Raw genomic sequence first — 19,766 nt, forward strand, 5'->3', positions numbered from 1 at the left:
CAATGCAAAGCAAAATGTTAATAACCCATTATTGCCGCAAGATGCTCACAAATAAAATAGGACTATACGAGATTTTGTAGTACTTGTCTTGGATGATTTACAACCAGGAGTTGTTAGGCCAGCAATCCAAGCTGGGTGTTTTGAACTCAAGCCAAAAATGTCTCAAATGCTTAATTCTAATAGACAATATGTTGGACTGCCACATGAAGATACAAGAGATCATCTTAAATCCTTTTTATTGATCTGTGCTTCCTTTAGTAAATAAGGTGTTCTTGATGATGCCTTGAAGATGCAATTATTTCTTTATTCCTTACAAGGAAGACCCATACTTGGTTTTTTGGGCTACCTTCTGAATCAATTATCTCTTTGAATGCACGAGCAACACAGTTTGTTTTGCAATTTAACCTGTCAACAATGAATGGTCGTCTTCAAAATGATATTATTGCTTATCATCAGCTGGATGATAAAAATCTTCACACCACATAGGGATATTATAAATCTTTACTTCGACATTGTCCCATGCACGGCATTCAACTAGAAACGTAAGTTGAGATTTTTTATAATGGGCTGAATTCACATACAAGGAATCTTGTTGACACATCAGCCAATGGACCTCTGTTGGATTGTACTTATAATGATGCTATGAGAATTCTTGAGAGAATTGCTCAGAATGATTATTAATACCTTATCTCCAGAGCTGCACAAGTAAAAACTACTCCAGAAGTTATTGAATTGGATGCAATAACCGCACGAAGTGCTCAAGTTTCTTCTCTCACAAACATGATTAAAAATATGCAAGGGATTAGTGGCGTTGCACCTATACAAGTCGCTCAGCAAGTTGATATTCCTACTTTTTGTTGTGAGATTTTTAGTGACAACCATAGCTATGAAGATTGTCCACAACATGCAGATAATGTCTGTTATATTAGTAACATCCACAACAATTCTTATGGTAACTCTTACAACAACTCTACACACAACCAACAGTTTTGGGGAATTCAGAATACTAGACAAAATGTTGTGACATTCAAATATAGGAATACATCTACTCAGCGCAATTATAATCCATGACAAGGGAATTACAATCAACAACAGCAGAACTACAATCAGCACAATTAGATGCATCCGCAACAAGGCTAGACACATCCACACCAAAATTTGATGCAGCCACAACACTCTTCAATACTGAATCAGCATGTTCAAGGACATTGACAGCAACCGTACACTCAAGCTTCTACTTCTGACTCGTTAGCAACTCTTGAGGCGTTAATGCGGGAGCATATTACTCGCACAGAAGCTATCGTACAAGGGAATTCATCTTTCATTCAAGAATTAGAAGCACAATTAGGACAACTTGCTTCAAATCTGAATACTCGACCACCAGGCTCATTACCTAGTGACATGAAAAATCCCAGTCCGAGGGGAAAAGAACATTGTAAGGCTATCACTCTTAGGAGTGGTAAACAAACTGACGAACCATTTATAGACACTATAACACCTCAAGATATGAATGGTGTGATCACTGGTGAGATGGTTGAGTCTGAAGAGTTTGTTGACGCATCAGACAAAGAAGTTCCACAAATTGTCACTCATATGCCTAATGTTCGACCTTCAAAACTGTCGACGCAATCAAAGGTGTCAACGCAAGTAGATGTATCTCTACCTTTACCTTTCCCACAAAGATTCAAGAAGAATGAGTATGACAAAGAGTATCAGCAATTCCTGGACACACTGAAGCAACTGCAGATCAACATTAATTTAGTAGATGTTCTGGTACAAATTCTGAGTTATAGGAAATTTATGAAAGACCTCTTGTCCAAGAAGAAGAAGCTCATTAATATTGAAACTATTGCACTCACAGAAGGTTGTTGTGCTATTTTGACGAACAAGTTGCCCGTTAAATTGAAAGATCCTTGGAGCTTTACCATCCCATGTTCAATTGGCAATCATTATTTGGGCAAGGCTTTATGCGATTTGGGAGCTAGCATTAACCTAATGCCATTATCTACTTTTAGAAAGTTGGGAATTGGTCACATGAAATCTACTATAGTGACATTACAATTAACCGATCGATCATTGGATCAACTTGAAGAGCAAATCAAAGATGTATTAATTCGTGTGGATAAATTCATTTTTCCGGTTGATTTTATCATACTTGACTGCGAGGCAAACAATGAGGTTCCCATAATCTTGGGACAACTATTTTTAGCCACCAGCCAAACTCTTATTGATGTTTACAAAGGTGAACTAACCATGCGACTTAATGATGAGCAAGTCACCTTCAGCATTTTTGAATCTATTCAATGCAAGGAAAAAGAAGAATGTCATACTGTCGATGTGCTAGATAATCTAATTGAGGAAGAATTCAATGACCAAAGCACAATACTTTCTAAAGAGTTTGCAGTGGCATCTGATGCCGAGTCTTTAGACGATTATGACAGTATGGTTGAAGCTAATAATCTTGAACTCAAGCATGGATGGTAGATTGAATCCTTAGACCTAGCCAATAGAATAAACCCCAATTTGCAACCCATCTATTGAAGAAGCTCCTACTTTGGAATTGAAACCACTACCTCCTCATCTTAAATATGTCTTTCACTTTGGTACTTTCACTTTTTGTACCCTGGAATTGAAAACAACCTTCACCTACCTCTTTAGTACTTTCACTTTTCGTTGTATGCCTTTCGGTCTTTGCAACGCACCAGCCACATTTCAAATGTGCATGATGGTAATATTCTCAGATATGATCGAAGACTCTTTAGAGGTTTTTATGGATGATTTCTCAATCTATGGAAATGATTTTGATCATTGTACTGATAATTTGGATAAAGTATTAAAGTGATGTGAGGACACACATCTTGTCCTAAATTGGGAAAAATGGCCTTTCATGGCAACTAAAGGCATTGTGTTAGGCCATCACATCTCTAGTCAAGGCTTTCAAGTAGACAAAGCTAAGGTGGAAATCATTGAGAAATTACCTCCACCAACAAACGTGAAAGGTATTCATAGTTTTCTTGGACATGAAAGGTTTCACTGAAGGTTTATTAGAGATTTTTCAAAAATTGAAAGCCCATGTGCTCATTGCTGGAATAGAATCAAAAATTCTTTTTTGACGATGCATGTCTGGATGCCTTTATTCAGTTAAAAAACAGCTAGTGAATGCACCTATTGTCGTTGCACCATATTGGTCTCAACCTTTTGAAGTTATGTGTGATGCAAGCGACTTTGCTGTGGGTGCAGTTCTAAGACAACGAAAGGGAAAATTATTTCACGCCATCTATTATGCTAGCAAAACTCTTACAGAGGCTCAATTCAATTATACCACTACAGAGAAAGAATTGTTGGCTATAGTCTTTACTTTCGACAAGTGTCGTTCCTATCTTGTCAGTGAAAAGGTTACTGTATCACTGACCACTCGGTGTTAAGATATCTCTTTGTGAAAAAGGATGTCAAACCAAGACTGATATGCTAGATATTACTATTGCAAGAATTTGACATTAAGATAAAAGACCGTAAGGGTTCAGAGAAAGCATTTGCAATCCCAAAGGATAATGCAAAGATAGTGCTAAATTTTTTTCATAACCATATACACACCCGCTTCAGCACATCAAAGGCATTGACTAGTGATCATGGTACACACTTTCATTGCAATCAAGTGGCAACCGCACTGAAGAGATATGGAGTTAATCATAGAATGACTACTACTTATTATTCGCAAACCAATGGACAAGCCGAAGTATCAAATCGACAAATTAAGAACATTCTTGAGAAAGGTTGTAAACCCTTCGAAGAAATATTGGTCTTTCCGATTGGATGGCGCTTTATGGGCATTACGGACAGCATAAAAAACTCCATTAGGGATGTCGTCGTATCAATTGGTTTTTGGGAAAGCATGTCTTTTGCCAGTTGAACTGGAACACAATGCAATGTAGGAAATTAAGCAAGTGAACATGGACTATGAAGCGGCTGGAAAGAAAAGGTTGTTGGATATCACTGAAATAGAGAAGGTTAGAAGAAATGCTTATGAAAACACTGTGATTTATAAGGAAAAGACCAAACGGTGGCATGATAATATTATTTTACAACAACAATTTATCACGAGTCAACGGGTTTTGTTATTCAATTCTCAACTTAATTTGCACCCTAGTAAATTGCGTGCACGTTGGCATGGACCTTTTGAAGTTGTCGACATATTTCCTCATGGTGCAATCACAATTTGAGATTTACGTGATGGACACCAGTTCAAAGTAAATGGACAGAGGCTGAAACACTATTTTGGCAACAGTGATCAAAAGCAGGCAGAGACCATTAAATTGGTCGAACAGTTTTAATTTTTAATTACTACTCATTGATTTTAGTTTATTTTATTTATGCTTTGTTAAAGTTTGTTTTCCTTCCTTTTTTTAGAATAATTAGGTACATTTGTCGACGCATTGAAATTTTGTTGTCAACGCATTCCGTAATTTTGTACTACCATTTATAACTCATTAGAATTCAGAGAAATTCAGATTCCACCGTTGGATCAAAAATCACTCATCAGTTTGATCCTTTTGAGTGGGCACAATTTCTATTGGACACAACTATTCCCGGCAACTTCATATCTCTCCACAAAACAACATGCTTCTCCATTTTCACTCACTATAAATCCTCCTCCACTATATCGACTGTAACACATTCAAGCAACCATTTTTATTTCCTTTCTCTTCTCAAGATCATATCTTTTCAACTTTAAACAGTTTTCCCTTAACAAAAGATGTCAAAAATGAGAGGCTTAGTCAAGAAAGCCACCAAATCTGCTGAAGAACATGCATCCTCTACTATCGCAGTTCGTGAATCGGAATCCCCTAGGCCCGTGTAGAAAAAGAAGCCAGTAATCTTTTTGAATAAAGCGGCAAAAGAACAATTTCAAGACAACATGTTGATGTGAAACTTCCACCTCGAACAGGGCATTTCCCTTTCGCAACAACAAGACTTGGGTAAGCAAGTCTACAAAACCATCTCAAAGTTGAAGTGGGAAACTTTTTGCACGTATCCTGGAAGCTATTCTCCTTCACTGGTACGTGAGTTTTATGCTTAACCTTTATGATCATGAGTTAGAGTTCATTTTTGTTCGAGAAGGCTTAATACCATGAGACGATAAAAAAATCAACGAGCTATACAACACCAAGGTAGATGTAGACAAACACTTCGAGTTCATTGAGGATATCACAGATGAAAAACGAGACCTGTTGGTGAAAGACTTGTGTGTCGAAGGAGCATTGTGGACAGGTTCCCATCAAAAGAATTATACGATGCACCGTCGCTTCCTGACGCTGTAAAGCAAAATCTGGTTTCATTTTGTCAACTGCAGGCTAAAGCCCTCTACTCACAGCATCACCGTCACCCTCGATAGAATGTGTCAGATACATTCCATCGTCAAGGGCAGAAAGATTGATGTCAGCACAATACTAAGTTTTATTTTGATAAGTACTTATTGTCATTACATTTTTATGTTAGTGCGTTGGGGACAATGCAAACTTTAAGTTTGGGGGAATGCACATGGGGCTTGGAAATGCACCCACATTTTAAATTTTTCTCGGTAATGAAGCATGCAAGGTTTAATTATAGTTAATGAAAATTGTTCAAAAAATTTTGTTACATTTGATGATTAATTCTTAAATCATGTGAATTATCAATGAATGAATTGGATAAATTTGACAGAAGGTTATAGCTTTAATTCTTTGATGAATGGATTAAGTTGCATTAGTAATGGATGACTACTATCATTCCTAAAATCTTGAATGAATCTACTTTTTATAACTACTTATATATATAGTTATAAATTAGAGACACTCTAAAGTGGGTGTAGTATGGAATGTTAAAGAGGGAACACTCCAATACAAGCGTTAGAAAAATCAATCTGGCTAAAGGCTATCGCTGCATGAGTGTGTGTCGGAGCAATTACGTACTCCCTATGGGTTTGTTGCACTCCATCGTTACTTTTCAGGAACAAGGGAACAATAATACAATGATATCCCTTATTCCAAAAATATATATATAATATATAAATACTTAGTATTATACAATAAATGTTGTATTGGCAGATAGAACTTAGGGTTTGAAGTATGATGCAAGCATTGATAAAGTTGCAACCTTATTCATTCACGCTTATGTATTGTCGATGCAATATTCTTTCATCTAAATGTGATTCATTCATTGGGAGTTTAAAAGGTTCAAGTTGCTAGAATGATCATTTGCCTTAGTAAAATTTTTGTAGCCTTGCTAGTTTTTGTTTTACTTAAGGACAAATAAAAACTCAAGTTTAGGAGTGTGATAGCACTAGAAAGAACATAGGTTTTCCTCCTTACTTATTGGTTAAATTGTTCCCATTTAGTTATCCTTAGCATATATTTTAGCATTTTCAGTTTAGTAAATTGCATTTTATAACTCAGTGAATCTTAGCCTATTTTATCTTAATTTTGCTATCTTTTTGCATTAATGTCGTTGCATGAGTTAATTTTAGATTGCGTCTAGAATTGTCGCCGCACCTGATAGCTATCCAAATAAGAATTAAAAATGCATGAGCTGTCCAGTCTGGTATAACCAACCTATACGTACAAGGACAGAATAATTCTAAGGAAAGGACACATGTACTGTTGGGAAAGAGCATAAAAGGTTAACGTGAGAAGAAAAATAAAGGAGGAGAGCTTTTTCTTGACCACCATCTTCTTCATCCTACCTTGAAGCTTGTGGCTATGGTAGCTTAAGCCTCTCACAGTTGAACCAATGTGAAAATTGATGCAAATTAGCTTTTGATGAGGAGACCTAAGTGCGAGACAAGAGGGAACAGAGAGATTCAGTCGAGTTGTCTAGGAATAGTATTCTCCACTCAATTCTTTCTTATTTCTTTCTAAATACTGGTGATTACTCTCTATTTTTTATTTGTATGGCAGTACACATGAATTCTTGGTTAAATATTATCTTATTCAATCTTATTTTTATTGTTTAATCTTGGGGTTTGAATGTTTCTTAACAAGAAAGTGTTATTGCAGTCACTAACACTGGAAAGTGCAGTGACAGTTCGAGCCAACAAGCATTACAACGGAAGTTGAGTGAGGATTAGAGGAATTTAGTCCACTTGTTCTTAATAGTGCCATATTGCCATCATCAGAAGGTGGGGTTAATGTGCATGTTAAGTCTCAGATTAAATAAAGGAGTGACGCATGGTAAGATATACATTGAAATTTATTGCCTCGAAAATCACCTATCCTTTTATACATTGTGAGCACTTAGTATTTTGTTGAAGATTCATGTTGGGGATCCCAATTTATCATTACCATATTTTATTTTATTATTTTCAAGTTGTTGCTCTGACAACTATCCTCACAATTTATCTCGTTTCTGTCTAGTTATTGCACCGGCATTAATAGACAAAAGACAACCATCCCTGTGGGATTGATATCGGACAGACTCACATCTGTCTACTATACTTACATCGATAGTGTACGCTTGCACATTATTGCTGTGACGTTAAACAGTTGATCAACCTTGAACGAAGAAGATATAAAAGAGCTAATATGGATGGAGTCTTTAAACTTCAATCAAAATAAGATGCCAAAATGAAGTTAGTAAAAAAGTATCCAACTTCCTATTGTTTTGCTCCTTTGAAGTCCTGGTTCAAAGGTTGAATTTCATGAAGATTGGCTTTTACAAAGGCTTCTTCTTTATTTCTTTCTCTTTTTATTCAAATTCTTAATCATCCAACGCAAATGGTCGTTTTCCTAAGGACCCCTTTAGATGAGCGGTGCGTTTACCTATGATTAGTGTAAAAATAGTGGTGGCGGTGAGGTTAGATATCGTAGCAGTATTGTAGCGTGAGATAAAAATAAAGCTAAATGCACTACACTGAAGGTAAACATCTATCCAAATGGGCCCCAAGTCTACCACCTTCTATGCGATTAGCATGGGTGAGAAAATTGTATGTAATTGCAGATTGTCACTTTTTGTATGTGTAAATAAGTGTGGTGGTAGAGTAGTATAACTTTTTGTATATAATTATAGGATATTGACTTGGAAGTATGCCATACTAGAGGTGATCATAGGTTGGCCTACCCGGCACAGCCCAAAAAATGGGAGGGTTCGGGTGAAAATATAAGCCCGAAATATGGGTTTGGGCAAAAAAATGAGACCCGCTTAGAAAACGGGCTGAGCCTCGGGTAAAAATTTTTTTTACTCGGTTCCAGCCCGGCCCGACCCGAATTATATAGTAAATATATATTTTTATTTTTAATCAAAAATATATATTTTATATAAATTAAATAGATATATTTAATATGGGTTGGGCTCGGGCTTAGCAATTTTCTTTCGGGCAGGGCTTGGATAAATTTTTAAGCCCATATTTCGGGTCGGGCCGAGCCTAAAAAACGGGCCTAAAATTTTATCTGGGTCCAGCCCGACCCATGATCACTTTTATGCCATACTAATATTATCACTTTTTTATTTAATACAATTTAATATAAAATATTTAAATAATATTTTATATTTAAATATTATTCTTTTGATAAATATTATTCTTTAATATTAAATTGATATAAAAAATATATTAAAAAATATATTCGTCAATCTGTTACATTCTAATATAGCCCTAATCCATTCCAGTTAGGCAATGATGTTGTAAACCAAGAAAACTAAGAGGGAAAAGGGAACAAGGGTTTAAGGAGTCCCTCTCCCTCATCAGAAGGAAAAAAAAAGCCAGGTCCTTCAAGAAAGAATCTAACACAGGTTCAGGTCATGCTCCCTCGTTCTAATTCCAGTGGAAAGCTTTTTCCATTTATCTTTAACAAGCTTAAAGGTTCTCTCTGTCTCTTTCTCTCTTTCTCACTCTCTTAATTGATTTAAATGTTTTATTTATTCATTCACTTATGTCACTGAAGTTACCCCAAATGAGCCATTTGCTCCATCATTTCAAGCTTTCTTCTCCACCCGCATTGTTGGAGAAAAACCCATTCTTGTATGTCATTTTAACTTCTTTCCACTTTTAATTCTTGGGTTTTCCCTTTTCTTTCTCATTTTTTTTATATTTGTTAATATCATTGCATTATTCTGGCTACATTCATTTTTTTGTCTGTTTTTCATTTCATTGTTTATTGGATTATTTATTGTGATTTTCTTTACTTGGTTGCTTTGCGCTGGTTTAGATTTGAAGGCTTGTTCATTTGATATGCATCCTTGTAATTTCATGCAACTTTGATTGATGGGTTGGATTTCTATTTTTTCATTCCAGGTTAGGGATTTCATACATTCGGCTTTATATGATCCTAACCATGGGTACTTCTCTCAGAGGTCAGGTGCTGTTGGTGTGCTCGAGAGGAGCATAAAGTTCAACCAACTTGAAGGTATTGTTAGAAGTTTTTGGATTTTGTTATTTGTAAGCTCTGTAATGTGTTTGTACTTTTTCATGTGGATTGGTGATAGATTTTGAATAAAAAATAATGAGGATGGTTAACTTACCAGTACCAAACACATACACGCACAGATATATATATATAAATATAAGCTATGCATCAAAGAAGTTGATATTTAGGTAGCTTCAAAACCTTCAATATTGATCACTTACTAGCTTGATTTAGTTGCGTTTCTTTTGTGTGACCTCGAATCTATGCTCATAGAATCTGTGTTGTGCTTTTATGTTTAAAACTATTTTTTCTTTGAAATGCAAGAACTAAGTATAAATTTAGTAGATGTGGCCCTTAAAAGCTTCATTTGTGGGTGCTGGATGGTCTTCTATTGTAGACTATATTGCTAAGGGTAGCACCAATCTTTTGGCATGTTTTAGGAAGGAAAGCATACATGAAACACTTGGATAAGATTTATAAGCAGAGTGGCATTGCATGGTTCACCCCCGTGGAGCTTTTTAAGGTAATGCTCTAGCAGACTTCACAACCATAACATTACTGGCACTTGAGCAAAGATCTATTTATTCAATTTTTTTAAAAAGAAGTTTATTGTTCACAGTATCTTAGCATGTATTTTGGTGTGACATTGCTCATGCCACTCTTCCTGTTAATGCAGCAAGTACGGTTTTTATGGTTATTTATGTACTTTTTAACTTTGTTTTTTTGTGTTGTTTTAAATTATTGAGATTAAAAATACTTGAAGGCTATGATATCTTTTTGTTGTGCCTTTAAAGTTCACTAACTGATGTTATTAAGAATGGCTGTTTTAGTAAAAGATTTAGGAAACTGATTTTCTCTCTGTTCCCTTACTTCAAGAAGACCTGTCCTCTGGTTATGTAATTGATTTCTATTGCTCCCCCTTTTCCTTTGGTTTCTTTGTTTCATTTTCTGATTTAGGGTTTTTCCTTTTGTCCTTTTTTTTACTCCAACTATGTTATGGAAGAGTTACATAGGTTTCTGCTTCAGGCTTGTCATGTTATTAACCATTTGGTTTATGTCATGGAAGAGTTACATAGGTTTCTGCTTCAGGCTTGTCATGTTATTAACCATTTGGCTTTAACCTGCGAGGGCCATTTACTGTGCCTTCATATTATGAGATGGTTTTGCAGCTAGACATTGAATTTCTTTTTTCTTTTTCTTTTGTTTAAGGTGGCCGTAGTAGTATGAGCAGGAAAAACGTTGACATATGTTTTATTTGTTTTTCTCTGCACCTTGCAAGGTGGTTATAGCTGATTATTCTCTCTATCTTTGTATAAATACACACATATATAAGTGCATGTAATCATGCTTCTGTGTCGGTGGGGGCTGTTGTTGAATGTCTGAATTTGTATAACCTTGTGTGTCTTCTTGATATCTTATTCCTTTCCATGGCCATTAAACTATTGAACCGAGCTTCATATATAGCAAAACAGTTTAACTCCTTTTCCCTGTAGTGAGCTTTATTGACGTGATTTCTATGAGCTTTACCTTCCTTGTAGCCATGGTATGCCCAGGGAATTGCTGAAGCCATATTGCGTACAGCTAACCTTTCAGTTCCACTAAAAGTAAGTTCCCTCATTCTCTTTATATTAAAAATCATACAAGCTGTCAACTTATAATTTTCTAGCTTCTATATTTTTAAAATCAATTTGACCTTTTCAATCTCTCTTTTTCTAGAAAAAACTGCTCTACTTTTTAGGGGAATATGGTTTTGATAATTTTCTCACTCCAGCTAGAACTTACAAGAAAACTTAATAGTTCATAGGCATTGTAATGATTCTTCATAGTACAATTTGTTACAATGTTTAATTCCGTGCTACTAGCATGGATATTCTGTGTTGGAAAGTAAAATTTCTAAATTTGCGGTGCAAATGTTAGAATGTATGCTTTGGAACTCTTGGTTCGCTTCTATTTTCCTTTTGAATCCTCTTGAGTTAATAATTAGATGCAAAACAGCGACTTGCCTCCTTCATACTTTCATTTGGCAATAGCCAGAAGATGCCTATCTTGTGGGAACCAATTCATCGTTCAAGATCCTAATATGCAAAAATAATCAAATGTTCTTCCTTTTGTGTATTTTATAGACTATAGAATTCAAACTGCTTGTGTTTTTTAAGCACAATGGTCATCTTTAGAGTCTGGGAAGTAATACTTTCACTTAATTTACTAAGACACAACTACGCTAGGATTACAGTAATAGGTGAATACAAATTTTTCCACTGTTGGAGACTTGGAGGTGTAGGATCACAGGTATATAAGGGAAAAATCTATATTTGGAAATTGAAAGATGAATTTTTGTCACTTTTATATCTGTTGTTCAGCTGATCAGTGGTTATCTGGTATTGGAGGGTTAAACTATGTTCGAAAAGGTTCTGTATGGTTATTTATGTTTTTATCTCATTGTACTTTGAGACATGCTTTTCAAGACAAGTATCCTCTATGTTTGTTTACATAACTGCTGCCTCGTTTCAGTTTAAACTCTACAAGATGTAGACAAAGAGTGTTAGATTGTCTTTTTACGTTGATAGTCATCTTTATCCCAAACCATCATGAATGGTGGTAAATCTTGGGATCATTGTATGGATATAAACCTAATTTTTGAATTAATTCTGTTTGTGCTGTGTGCTCAGATATATGAAATTGGCGGTGGATCTGGTACATGTGCAAAGGGCATACTGGATTACATAATGTTGAATGCGCCTCCAAGAATTTACAACAATATGACATACACGTATGTATGTTAGCTAATCCTTTATTTAGGATGAAATAATGTGCTATCATATCCCGTCATCCCATTTTGCATTACTTATGAATATATGTATTCTGTAAGGACACAATAAACATGTCAAGACACTGCACCTTTAAAAAATTCCATCGCTAAAGCAATTTTACATTGTTTTAAAATTTGAGAGAAAAGGGTCCATGTTCTGTCTAGAAGCAAATAAATAAAATTCCCAGTTTAGCCGAGATCATAACTTCATAAAAGGTATCAGTTGAACAAAGGTATGTGGCATGGGAATGAAACTGATTCATGATTGAAGGTATCATTCAAATAAAGTTATGTAGTCTGGGAAAGAAACTGGTTTTTGATGTTACCTTCAATGTCCTCAAGGTCTTTTCTGCAGATAGTAGCATGCTTTTACATAGCTTTAATACTCAAAATTTGCAGTTGAGACTGCCAGTATTTCAAATTTCACTATTTAGCTTACACCAATTAAAAGTACCTAAGGTTGCATTTGGTAATTAAAATTTCAAGTTTAGGATAAATTGTGTGATAAAGCTCATTTAAACATGACCATCATGATTATTTTCAAATTTTGGTGGATGCCTATTTAGTAGTGAATTTGAAATTCATCTATTTGTGCCCTTTTAAATATATAGGTGTATATTAAATCTTAACTAATTTTTGCTCAGTGCGTGCGCATTTCATTCTCATAATTTATATAGCCAACTAAATCCAAACCCACTCTCTTGAATTCATCTTCACAAGCATAACGTAAGAGAATTTTCTTGTTGTTGAGGCATATCTTACTGACTTTAACTGCCGTTGATTGGCATCTCTAAATATGAAGAGGCCTGTTTGGAATCCAATTTTTACACCGAACATTCTTGTACCTGAAAGTTCTCTATTTTGTGCAGCTCAGTGGAAATCAGTCCTACATTGGCTGAGATACAAAAACAAACTGTAGGAGAAGTTCATAGTCACCTTTCAAAATTTAAAGTAGAACACCGGGATGCCATGGACAGGAGTGGATGGGGTAGGCCTTCTTCAATATTGAACCTTTTTTAGTTTTATTTTCGTAATTTCTACTTGAACTATATATACACGATATTCAAGAATGGTATTCCATGTTTTATTGTTATGCTATTCTACCAAGATTCTGAGTGATGTTATTTTCTAGTGTTTCTTTTGTTCTTTCTAGCCTCTGAACATGTAGAAATGAATGATCATATTGATCTTCATGTATGTGAATATATAAGTACAGTTTTCTGGGCAAAACAGATAGGCAGAAAAAGCATTGTGTTCTTTCTCTCTCTCTCTCTCTCTCTCTCTCTCGTGGCTGGTACATTTTCACTATTCTGTAGTTCGCATGCTTTATTAGCAAAAGAAAGAGAATCAAGTTTGTGGCATCTATGTTTGTTTCTTATCCTTGTGAGAATCAAGTTTGTGGCATCTATGTTTGTTTCTTATCCTTGTTACCTTAAATTATTCTTAGGTGATATGTGTATCTTATTAGCTTGGTCTTGTCTTGAATTAGCAATCATGAAGAAAGAAATTAAACCAGTTCTTGTTTTTAACAGGAGATGTGGAGCAACAGCCATGTTGGGTAATAATGCTTGAGGTGTGCTTTACCTCAACTTTATCCTTTGTCATCCATGTAACCAGTTCAGTTTGCACATTTATTGCAACACATCAAAGCAAATAAACAAATGGGTCAAGTGTAAAAAGATCAAACAAATAATTGGGAATGAGCTTCTTTAAATTTCTCTTCCCAAAAGGTTATCAATATGAATATATGAATGTAGGTTTTGGTTAGAGTGATAGAGATGGGAATTGCTTTATGTAACTGGCAGTTGATATGATGATTCTCTTTCAGAGCTGATGGTAAGACCAGCTGATGATAAATTGATGGGAACAAATTTTTGCTGTGCCATGTGAAAAGACTCTAGATTCTAACCCTGTCAGCTATATTCATGAATAATAAAAATATTTTTACCTTCTAAATAAAAGTAGTCTCTGGGCAAGCTTCTTTTAGGTTCTAGCAGGTCATTTTAGGTCCTGTGTACCAAACCAAATTTATGTGATTGATTTTTCACAGGTGCTTGATAATCTTCCACATGATCTTATCTATTCTGAAAGTCAAGTTTCCCCATGGATGGAAGTATGGGTTGAAAAACAGCTGGACAGGTATTCACCACTATGCTATAATTTACAGCTTTTATGTATTATGTATTACATCATAGCTTTTTAAGCTTTCCCTTCACATTTTGGCTTACTGTAAAAAAACCTAATACAGACTGATCTACCGTGTGGACAACTACAGAATAACAAAAAACAAAATTGCAAAAGGGAAACCAAATTGAGTTCTAATACCTTGTTTACTACCAACTGAAAACTGTGTTAAGCATCCAACTTAGAAAAATTGGGAATGGGTGGAGATGGCCTACCTATATAAAGGCACACGTACTTCAGACTGAGCCAATGTGAGATCCCCACAACTTAACAATGATATTATGTTCGTAAATAAGTCATCAACGTTCCATTATTTTTTATTAATTTTCTATCCAGAAAATGGCTATGAGACTTCATTGAATTTTGTCACTAATGCATTGTGGTGAAATAGACATTTAGTCTTTATTGTTATCTACTTCTTCTCATGGGCAGAGTGTTCACCTTAAAGGTGTTGGTAAAATATCTCCTGATCTCTAGCAAATGATTGTCGAAGTTATAACTTCCATGCAGTATGCTTTAACAATTTTAACTATTTGTTGACTTCAGGCATACTCTGCTCGTTTATTAGATTCTAAAGTTGAAAAAGAAACATCCTACTCTACTCAAAGAACTCCTTTATGCCTACTTATTTTTAGTTCTATAGTGAAGGGACATATCTTTAGAGTTTTAGCAAAGCTACTGACATTGCAAAGAATTAATATCTTTAGTACATTGTTAGATGTGTGATGGTTTCAATGATCTTCTGCCAACACCCTCATTTTCCTTCTTTTGCAGGGAAGGACTATCAGAACTATATAAACCTTTACATGACTCATTAATTAAACGTTGTGTCGAAATTCTGGAACTAGATAAAAACGATACCAAGCAAAGTAGCATTGTGTCAAAAGCTTGGTCTAAATTGTTTCCAAAACCACGAAGATGTTGGCTTCCAACTGGTTGCATGGTTAGAGAACTTTTTAAAAGGTTTGTTTTTGGTTCAAAGTGCAAACTACTCTTTGCTATAATATTTCTTTTGATGTATGCAGAAACTTCTTGAAGTTTTACATGCAGCATTACCAAAAATGTCTTTGATTGCTTCAGACTTCAGTTTCCTACCTGATGTGAAGGTACCTGGTGAAAGAGCTCCACTAGTTTCAACCAAGGTAGTTTCTTTATCTTTTCTTTATTTCTTTATTTATTTTAGTTGAAGTTGTTAGGGTTTGATCCCTGAATCAGCCTTTGGTAGTGAAGAGCATAGCCAGGGTTTCTTTACTTTTTACTCTCAGATATACATATAGGTATAATTTTAAGATTGATTTCCTTAAACTAGTGCCTAAAGCTGTTCAAGAGAGGAGTTCTTCACCAATGAAGATGAATTTTGTTGCTGCTAGTTCTGACTAAATTATTCATTTAACTATTATAGAGAATGAATAAAAATTCGCAATGTCTGTTATGAAGATCTTCATTATTATGATTAGAGCAAATTGTGATTTTAACTATGCTGATATTTCTTCAGTACTGCATTGACATTGCTTCAAAATAAATAAAATTCCAAAAGGAAGTTGTCCTAAATTCGTCAAATTTGAATCTTATTCTCAACATTGCTTATTCTGCTGCTGATTGTATCTTAGCTGTGACATTTTCTAAAACTACAAATTTGTCAAGGTGCATGTAAACTATGTTTCTCCGGCTCTTCATTTTTGTTGAAGTACCTGTGTCCAATACTTGTGTTCGACTCATGGATGTGGGGATTTCACATCCAAGAATCTCCCAAATACATGAAAACCTTACTCGTGTCCAAGTAACATAGCATAAAGCTTACTGTGGATGACGGTTGTTCAGAAGAGCCAGTTTATCTAACCGGCAAATAGCCATAATCCTTCTAATGCTTTATTAGTATTATTTTGTGGTTTATAGTTGCCTGAGATACATTGTGTAATTACTCTAATATCAGGGTCTTCACTTTCCCATATGAATGAGAGTGCTTAGAAGCATGGTTAGATATTTGTATGGTTTTCAAGGTCTTATTCTTTATTTGTTTCCTGGAAACTGCAGAAAGAAAGCCTCCCGATGAAGATTTTACGTTTGACACTGGTTCCGCAATCTTGTCTAACCTGTGCACCTTTTTTATTTCCTGCAGAAAGATGGCCATAGCTCAGACTACAGCAATTTTCTTTACGCAAAGGTGCTTTTTTTGTTTTGTTTTGTTTTGTTTTCTTTCATTTGGTAATGCTAAATTTAAATGAAATTTATGTAAATGACATTGTACATACTGTTTATAGTAGTGTTAGCTTTGTCTGGCTGGATAAAGCTCAACAACTAGGAAAAGTAGTACTAGGTTATCAATGGACTATAAAATTATTTAACTAAATATATCTCCAAATGATGCTGAAGACTGAGATTTTGTGGAAAATTCTTGGTGAAGCTCTTCAGCTTTAACGAAGAGCCACAACCTTTCCCATATTCCTAGTGACGAACTCTACAAACTGAGATATGAGGGCTAGTTTACATCTTTCCTTATCTATGAGCCTCAAGCATCATTATGCAAGATCTGTTTTTGTGGTACTTTCTTCGACAGGGAGATGCTGACATCTTCTTTCCTACTGACTTTTGGCTTTTGGAACGCATTGATCATTACTGTTCTGGATGGCTGAAACTGCAAAAGGATAAATCATCCCTGCAGGGGAAAAAGAGGCGAACTATCACAGTAAGTTCACTTCTTTTATGATGTGGGATTTCTATTTCTAATAAAAAGAGTAATTTAGGAGAAAACTATATAAAATATTGGCTGGCTGTCTCTCCTGGTTATTGTGAAATTTCAAAACCATGGAAGGGTATATTTCCAAAACAGTATCATGGCATGAGACCAATCTTACCAATAATTCTCTGGGGAACCAAATATAAATATAGCAAGTCTGGTTTGTTAAAACGTGTTAATCTTATAACCTTAAGAGCCTCTGCAATATAAGAGGCAAAAAATGCATTCGGACAACTTTTGGGACAAGTTTCCAATTTGCACCGATGAAAATATAGTGATAGCAATGTGTTAGTCTAACTGCTTTTATGAATATGGAGTGTAATAACTCAACCAATTATAAATATCAGTGCAGCTAGACCTTTGCTGACAGCATTGTTATCGTTTAAATCTGTCATTCGTATCCCAGAAGAGGGTTTTAGTCCTTGGATTTCAAAAATCTCCAGGGAATCCCTAATATTGTTGACAGCACACTATATTCTACTAGTAAAAGTAGTTACTTTTCAGCAAATTCACTGTCACTAACCATTTCCTCTTTCCTATATTTGTAGATCGATACATCTTCATTCATGGAAGAGTTTGGCTTGCCATCCAAGACAAGAACAAAAGACGGATACAACCCTCTTCTGGATGACTTCAAGAACACTAAATTCTACCTCAGCGTTCCCACACATAATATCAATTAAGTTATCAACAGTGAAAATGCGGAAATGCCGGCCCCTTTGACTTTCAGAAGTAACAGGTTTATAATACCTCAAGGTCATTGTTGATGGAATCTGAGTAGTTTGGTGGTCTGAGTCAGTGTTTCCATTTTCATAGTAATATTGTTATGCTATTAAAGTTCACAGATTATTGGAAGCAAAGCAGTCAGGCAAGTGGAGTCCAGGAGACTGGCTTGACATTCATTTACGTAGTTACAGAGTCAACTTTTTTTTTTCCCTTATTTATTTCAGCTGTAGAAATATTACTTTTTTTCCCATAGAGAAAGGAGGATAATAAATTACTTGGACAGATTCTTTTCTTTTCTTTTCTTTTCTTTTCTTTTTTTCGGGGGGGGGGGGTGGGGGAGGGAAGGGGGGGCATTAATGAAGAATCGAGCTTGCCTGATATGCTTACTCAAAAGTCAAAACCCAACGCATTTTGCTTCCTGTTAAGATGCCACTGTATCATTTGCAGTCTTGCTACAAAACTGAAATACTTTCGCTGGCAAATTTTTTATTACGGTACAAAAAGGTTACGAGAAAATTTATAAAAGCATGCCCTAAAAAAATTGAAATTAATAATGAACTAAAATGTTTACTAATTGTCAAAGTTGATATAACCCTTTCAATATAAAGTAGCGTAGAGATTGGTATCGGTTCTCGTGAAGTGTAGATGGAGGAGGCGAGTTGGAAGAGGAGCCTGAAGGGTGAATTTGGAGTCTAAAGTGCACTTTGTTCGGGGACAGAGTGGGACATAAAAATGGATTCACTTCCATTGCCTCTTGATAGGTCGATCAGTCGTTTCTTGGTTCCTTGTTAGGTTGGTGACGTGGTATTAGATAATCAGATTGCAAGGTATATAGTTGATAAGTGATGAGTGTCTTGACGAAATGACTTATATAGTTTGGTTTGCGAGTGATTTAACTAAAATTTATCTTTGACAAATGAGACATGCTTGGTAGAGCCAAGTGATTATAATGCTTCGATGCTCTTGATGTAACATGTATGTGTTAACACTATGGAAGACTTAAATTTTCTCCCAAAGTTTGATTGCATTGTTGTCGACCGAACAACACAATATAAAACTTGGAAACCTCACGGAATAGTTTGGCCCGAGGCTTCATCTCCATATGGTTGTTACTTTCGTTCTCACTCACAAGATTGATAGTGTGTTCAAATTCATCTCAAACATACTCTTTTTTAGGCTCCAAAGTCATCCCTTTATCCTCTCTTCCTGACCCTTCTCTCTTCTCAACTTAATTCCTCCATTCACACCTTATAGCTCTTTGCTTAACTAGGGTGAATCATGTAACAGCTCGTTTTCAGTGAAATCGGATTAGTGATTTCGAGACCACAAATCAAACGTTGAGATATATATTTTATTATTTTATTGTCTACAGCATGATAGTAGTACTGTTTAAAAATGTTGTTAAGAAATTTTACCGTTTGCATGCTTAATTCGATAAAAAAGACTAAAATGCAATAAGTGCAAAACTTGAGTTCTATAAGTTAAAAGAATCTAATGGTTATGCTATTAAATGGTTTGAGGGTTTATGTTGTAATTAAACTATTGGTATCATGAGTGGACAATTATGGACATTTTATATGTGTTTTTAAAGGTTTTTAATTAAGGTTAATTTGGTAATTTAATAAATGCACAATAGTAAAATGGCTAAAAACAAAGCCATCATCTTGTTATACTCATCCTTTCAACCGAAAATTAGGGTAGAAAACTCCATTAAAGGAGCTTGAACTTTTGGCTACTCAAGTCTCTTGCATGTAAGTGTATTTCATCCCACGTTTTTAATGATTTTTACGTTTTTGGAGTCGTTGTAGCTTAATCTAGCTAGCCTAGGGACTAATTTGTAAAATTGTTGAATTTCTAGGGTTTTACCATGAATGCATTTTAGTTATTGGTGATGTTTAATGGAAGAAAATGAATCCTTGTTGTTAGATAAATAACT

At 35.2% G+C, this 19,766-nt stretch overlaps 1 protein-coding gene across 4 annotated transcripts; it reads left to right on the plus strand.

Moving 5' to 3' along the window:
* Positions 1–8,637: 8,637 nt before the first annotated feature.
* Positions 8,638–18,112, plus strand: LOC107914831 (protein arginine methyltransferase NDUFAF7 homolog, mitochondrial). Of its 4 annotated transcripts, none has more exons than XM_016843874.2 (14): positions 8,638–8,830; positions 8,913–8,989; positions 9,320–9,374; positions 9,815–9,897; positions 10,913–10,978; positions 12,044–12,144; positions 13,053–13,171; positions 13,716–13,756; positions 14,234–14,322; positions 15,142–15,310; positions 15,393–15,509; positions 16,487–16,531; positions 16,925–17,053; positions 17,653–18,112. In XM_016843874.2, exons 1-14 carry the CDS (start codon positions 8,770–8,772, stop codon positions 17,785–17,787), a joined length of 1,287 nt encoding a protein of 428 aa, XP_016699363.1. In that variant the 5' UTR covers positions 8,638–8,769; the 3' UTR covers positions 17,788–18,112. The 4 variants fall into 4 exon arrangements, with proteins under 4 accessions (XP_016699363.1, XP_016699362.1, XP_016699364.1 ...); XM_016843873.2 differs by having other exon boundaries at positions 8,639–8,830; positions 9,263–9,374; XM_016843875.2 differs by lacking the exon at positions 8,913–8,989 and having other exon boundaries at positions 8,646–8,830; positions 9,263–9,374.
* The last annotated feature ends 1,654 nt before the right edge of the window (positions 18,113–19,766 follow it).

This window comes from Gossypium hirsutum, chromosome D10 (assembly GCF_007990345.1).
Source record: "Gossypium hirsutum isolate 1008001.06 chromosome D10, Gossypium_hirsutum_v2.1, whole genome shotgun sequence".
NCBI classification, from domain to species: domain Eukaryota; kingdom Viridiplantae; phylum Streptophyta; class Magnoliopsida; order Malvales; family Malvaceae; genus Gossypium; species Gossypium hirsutum.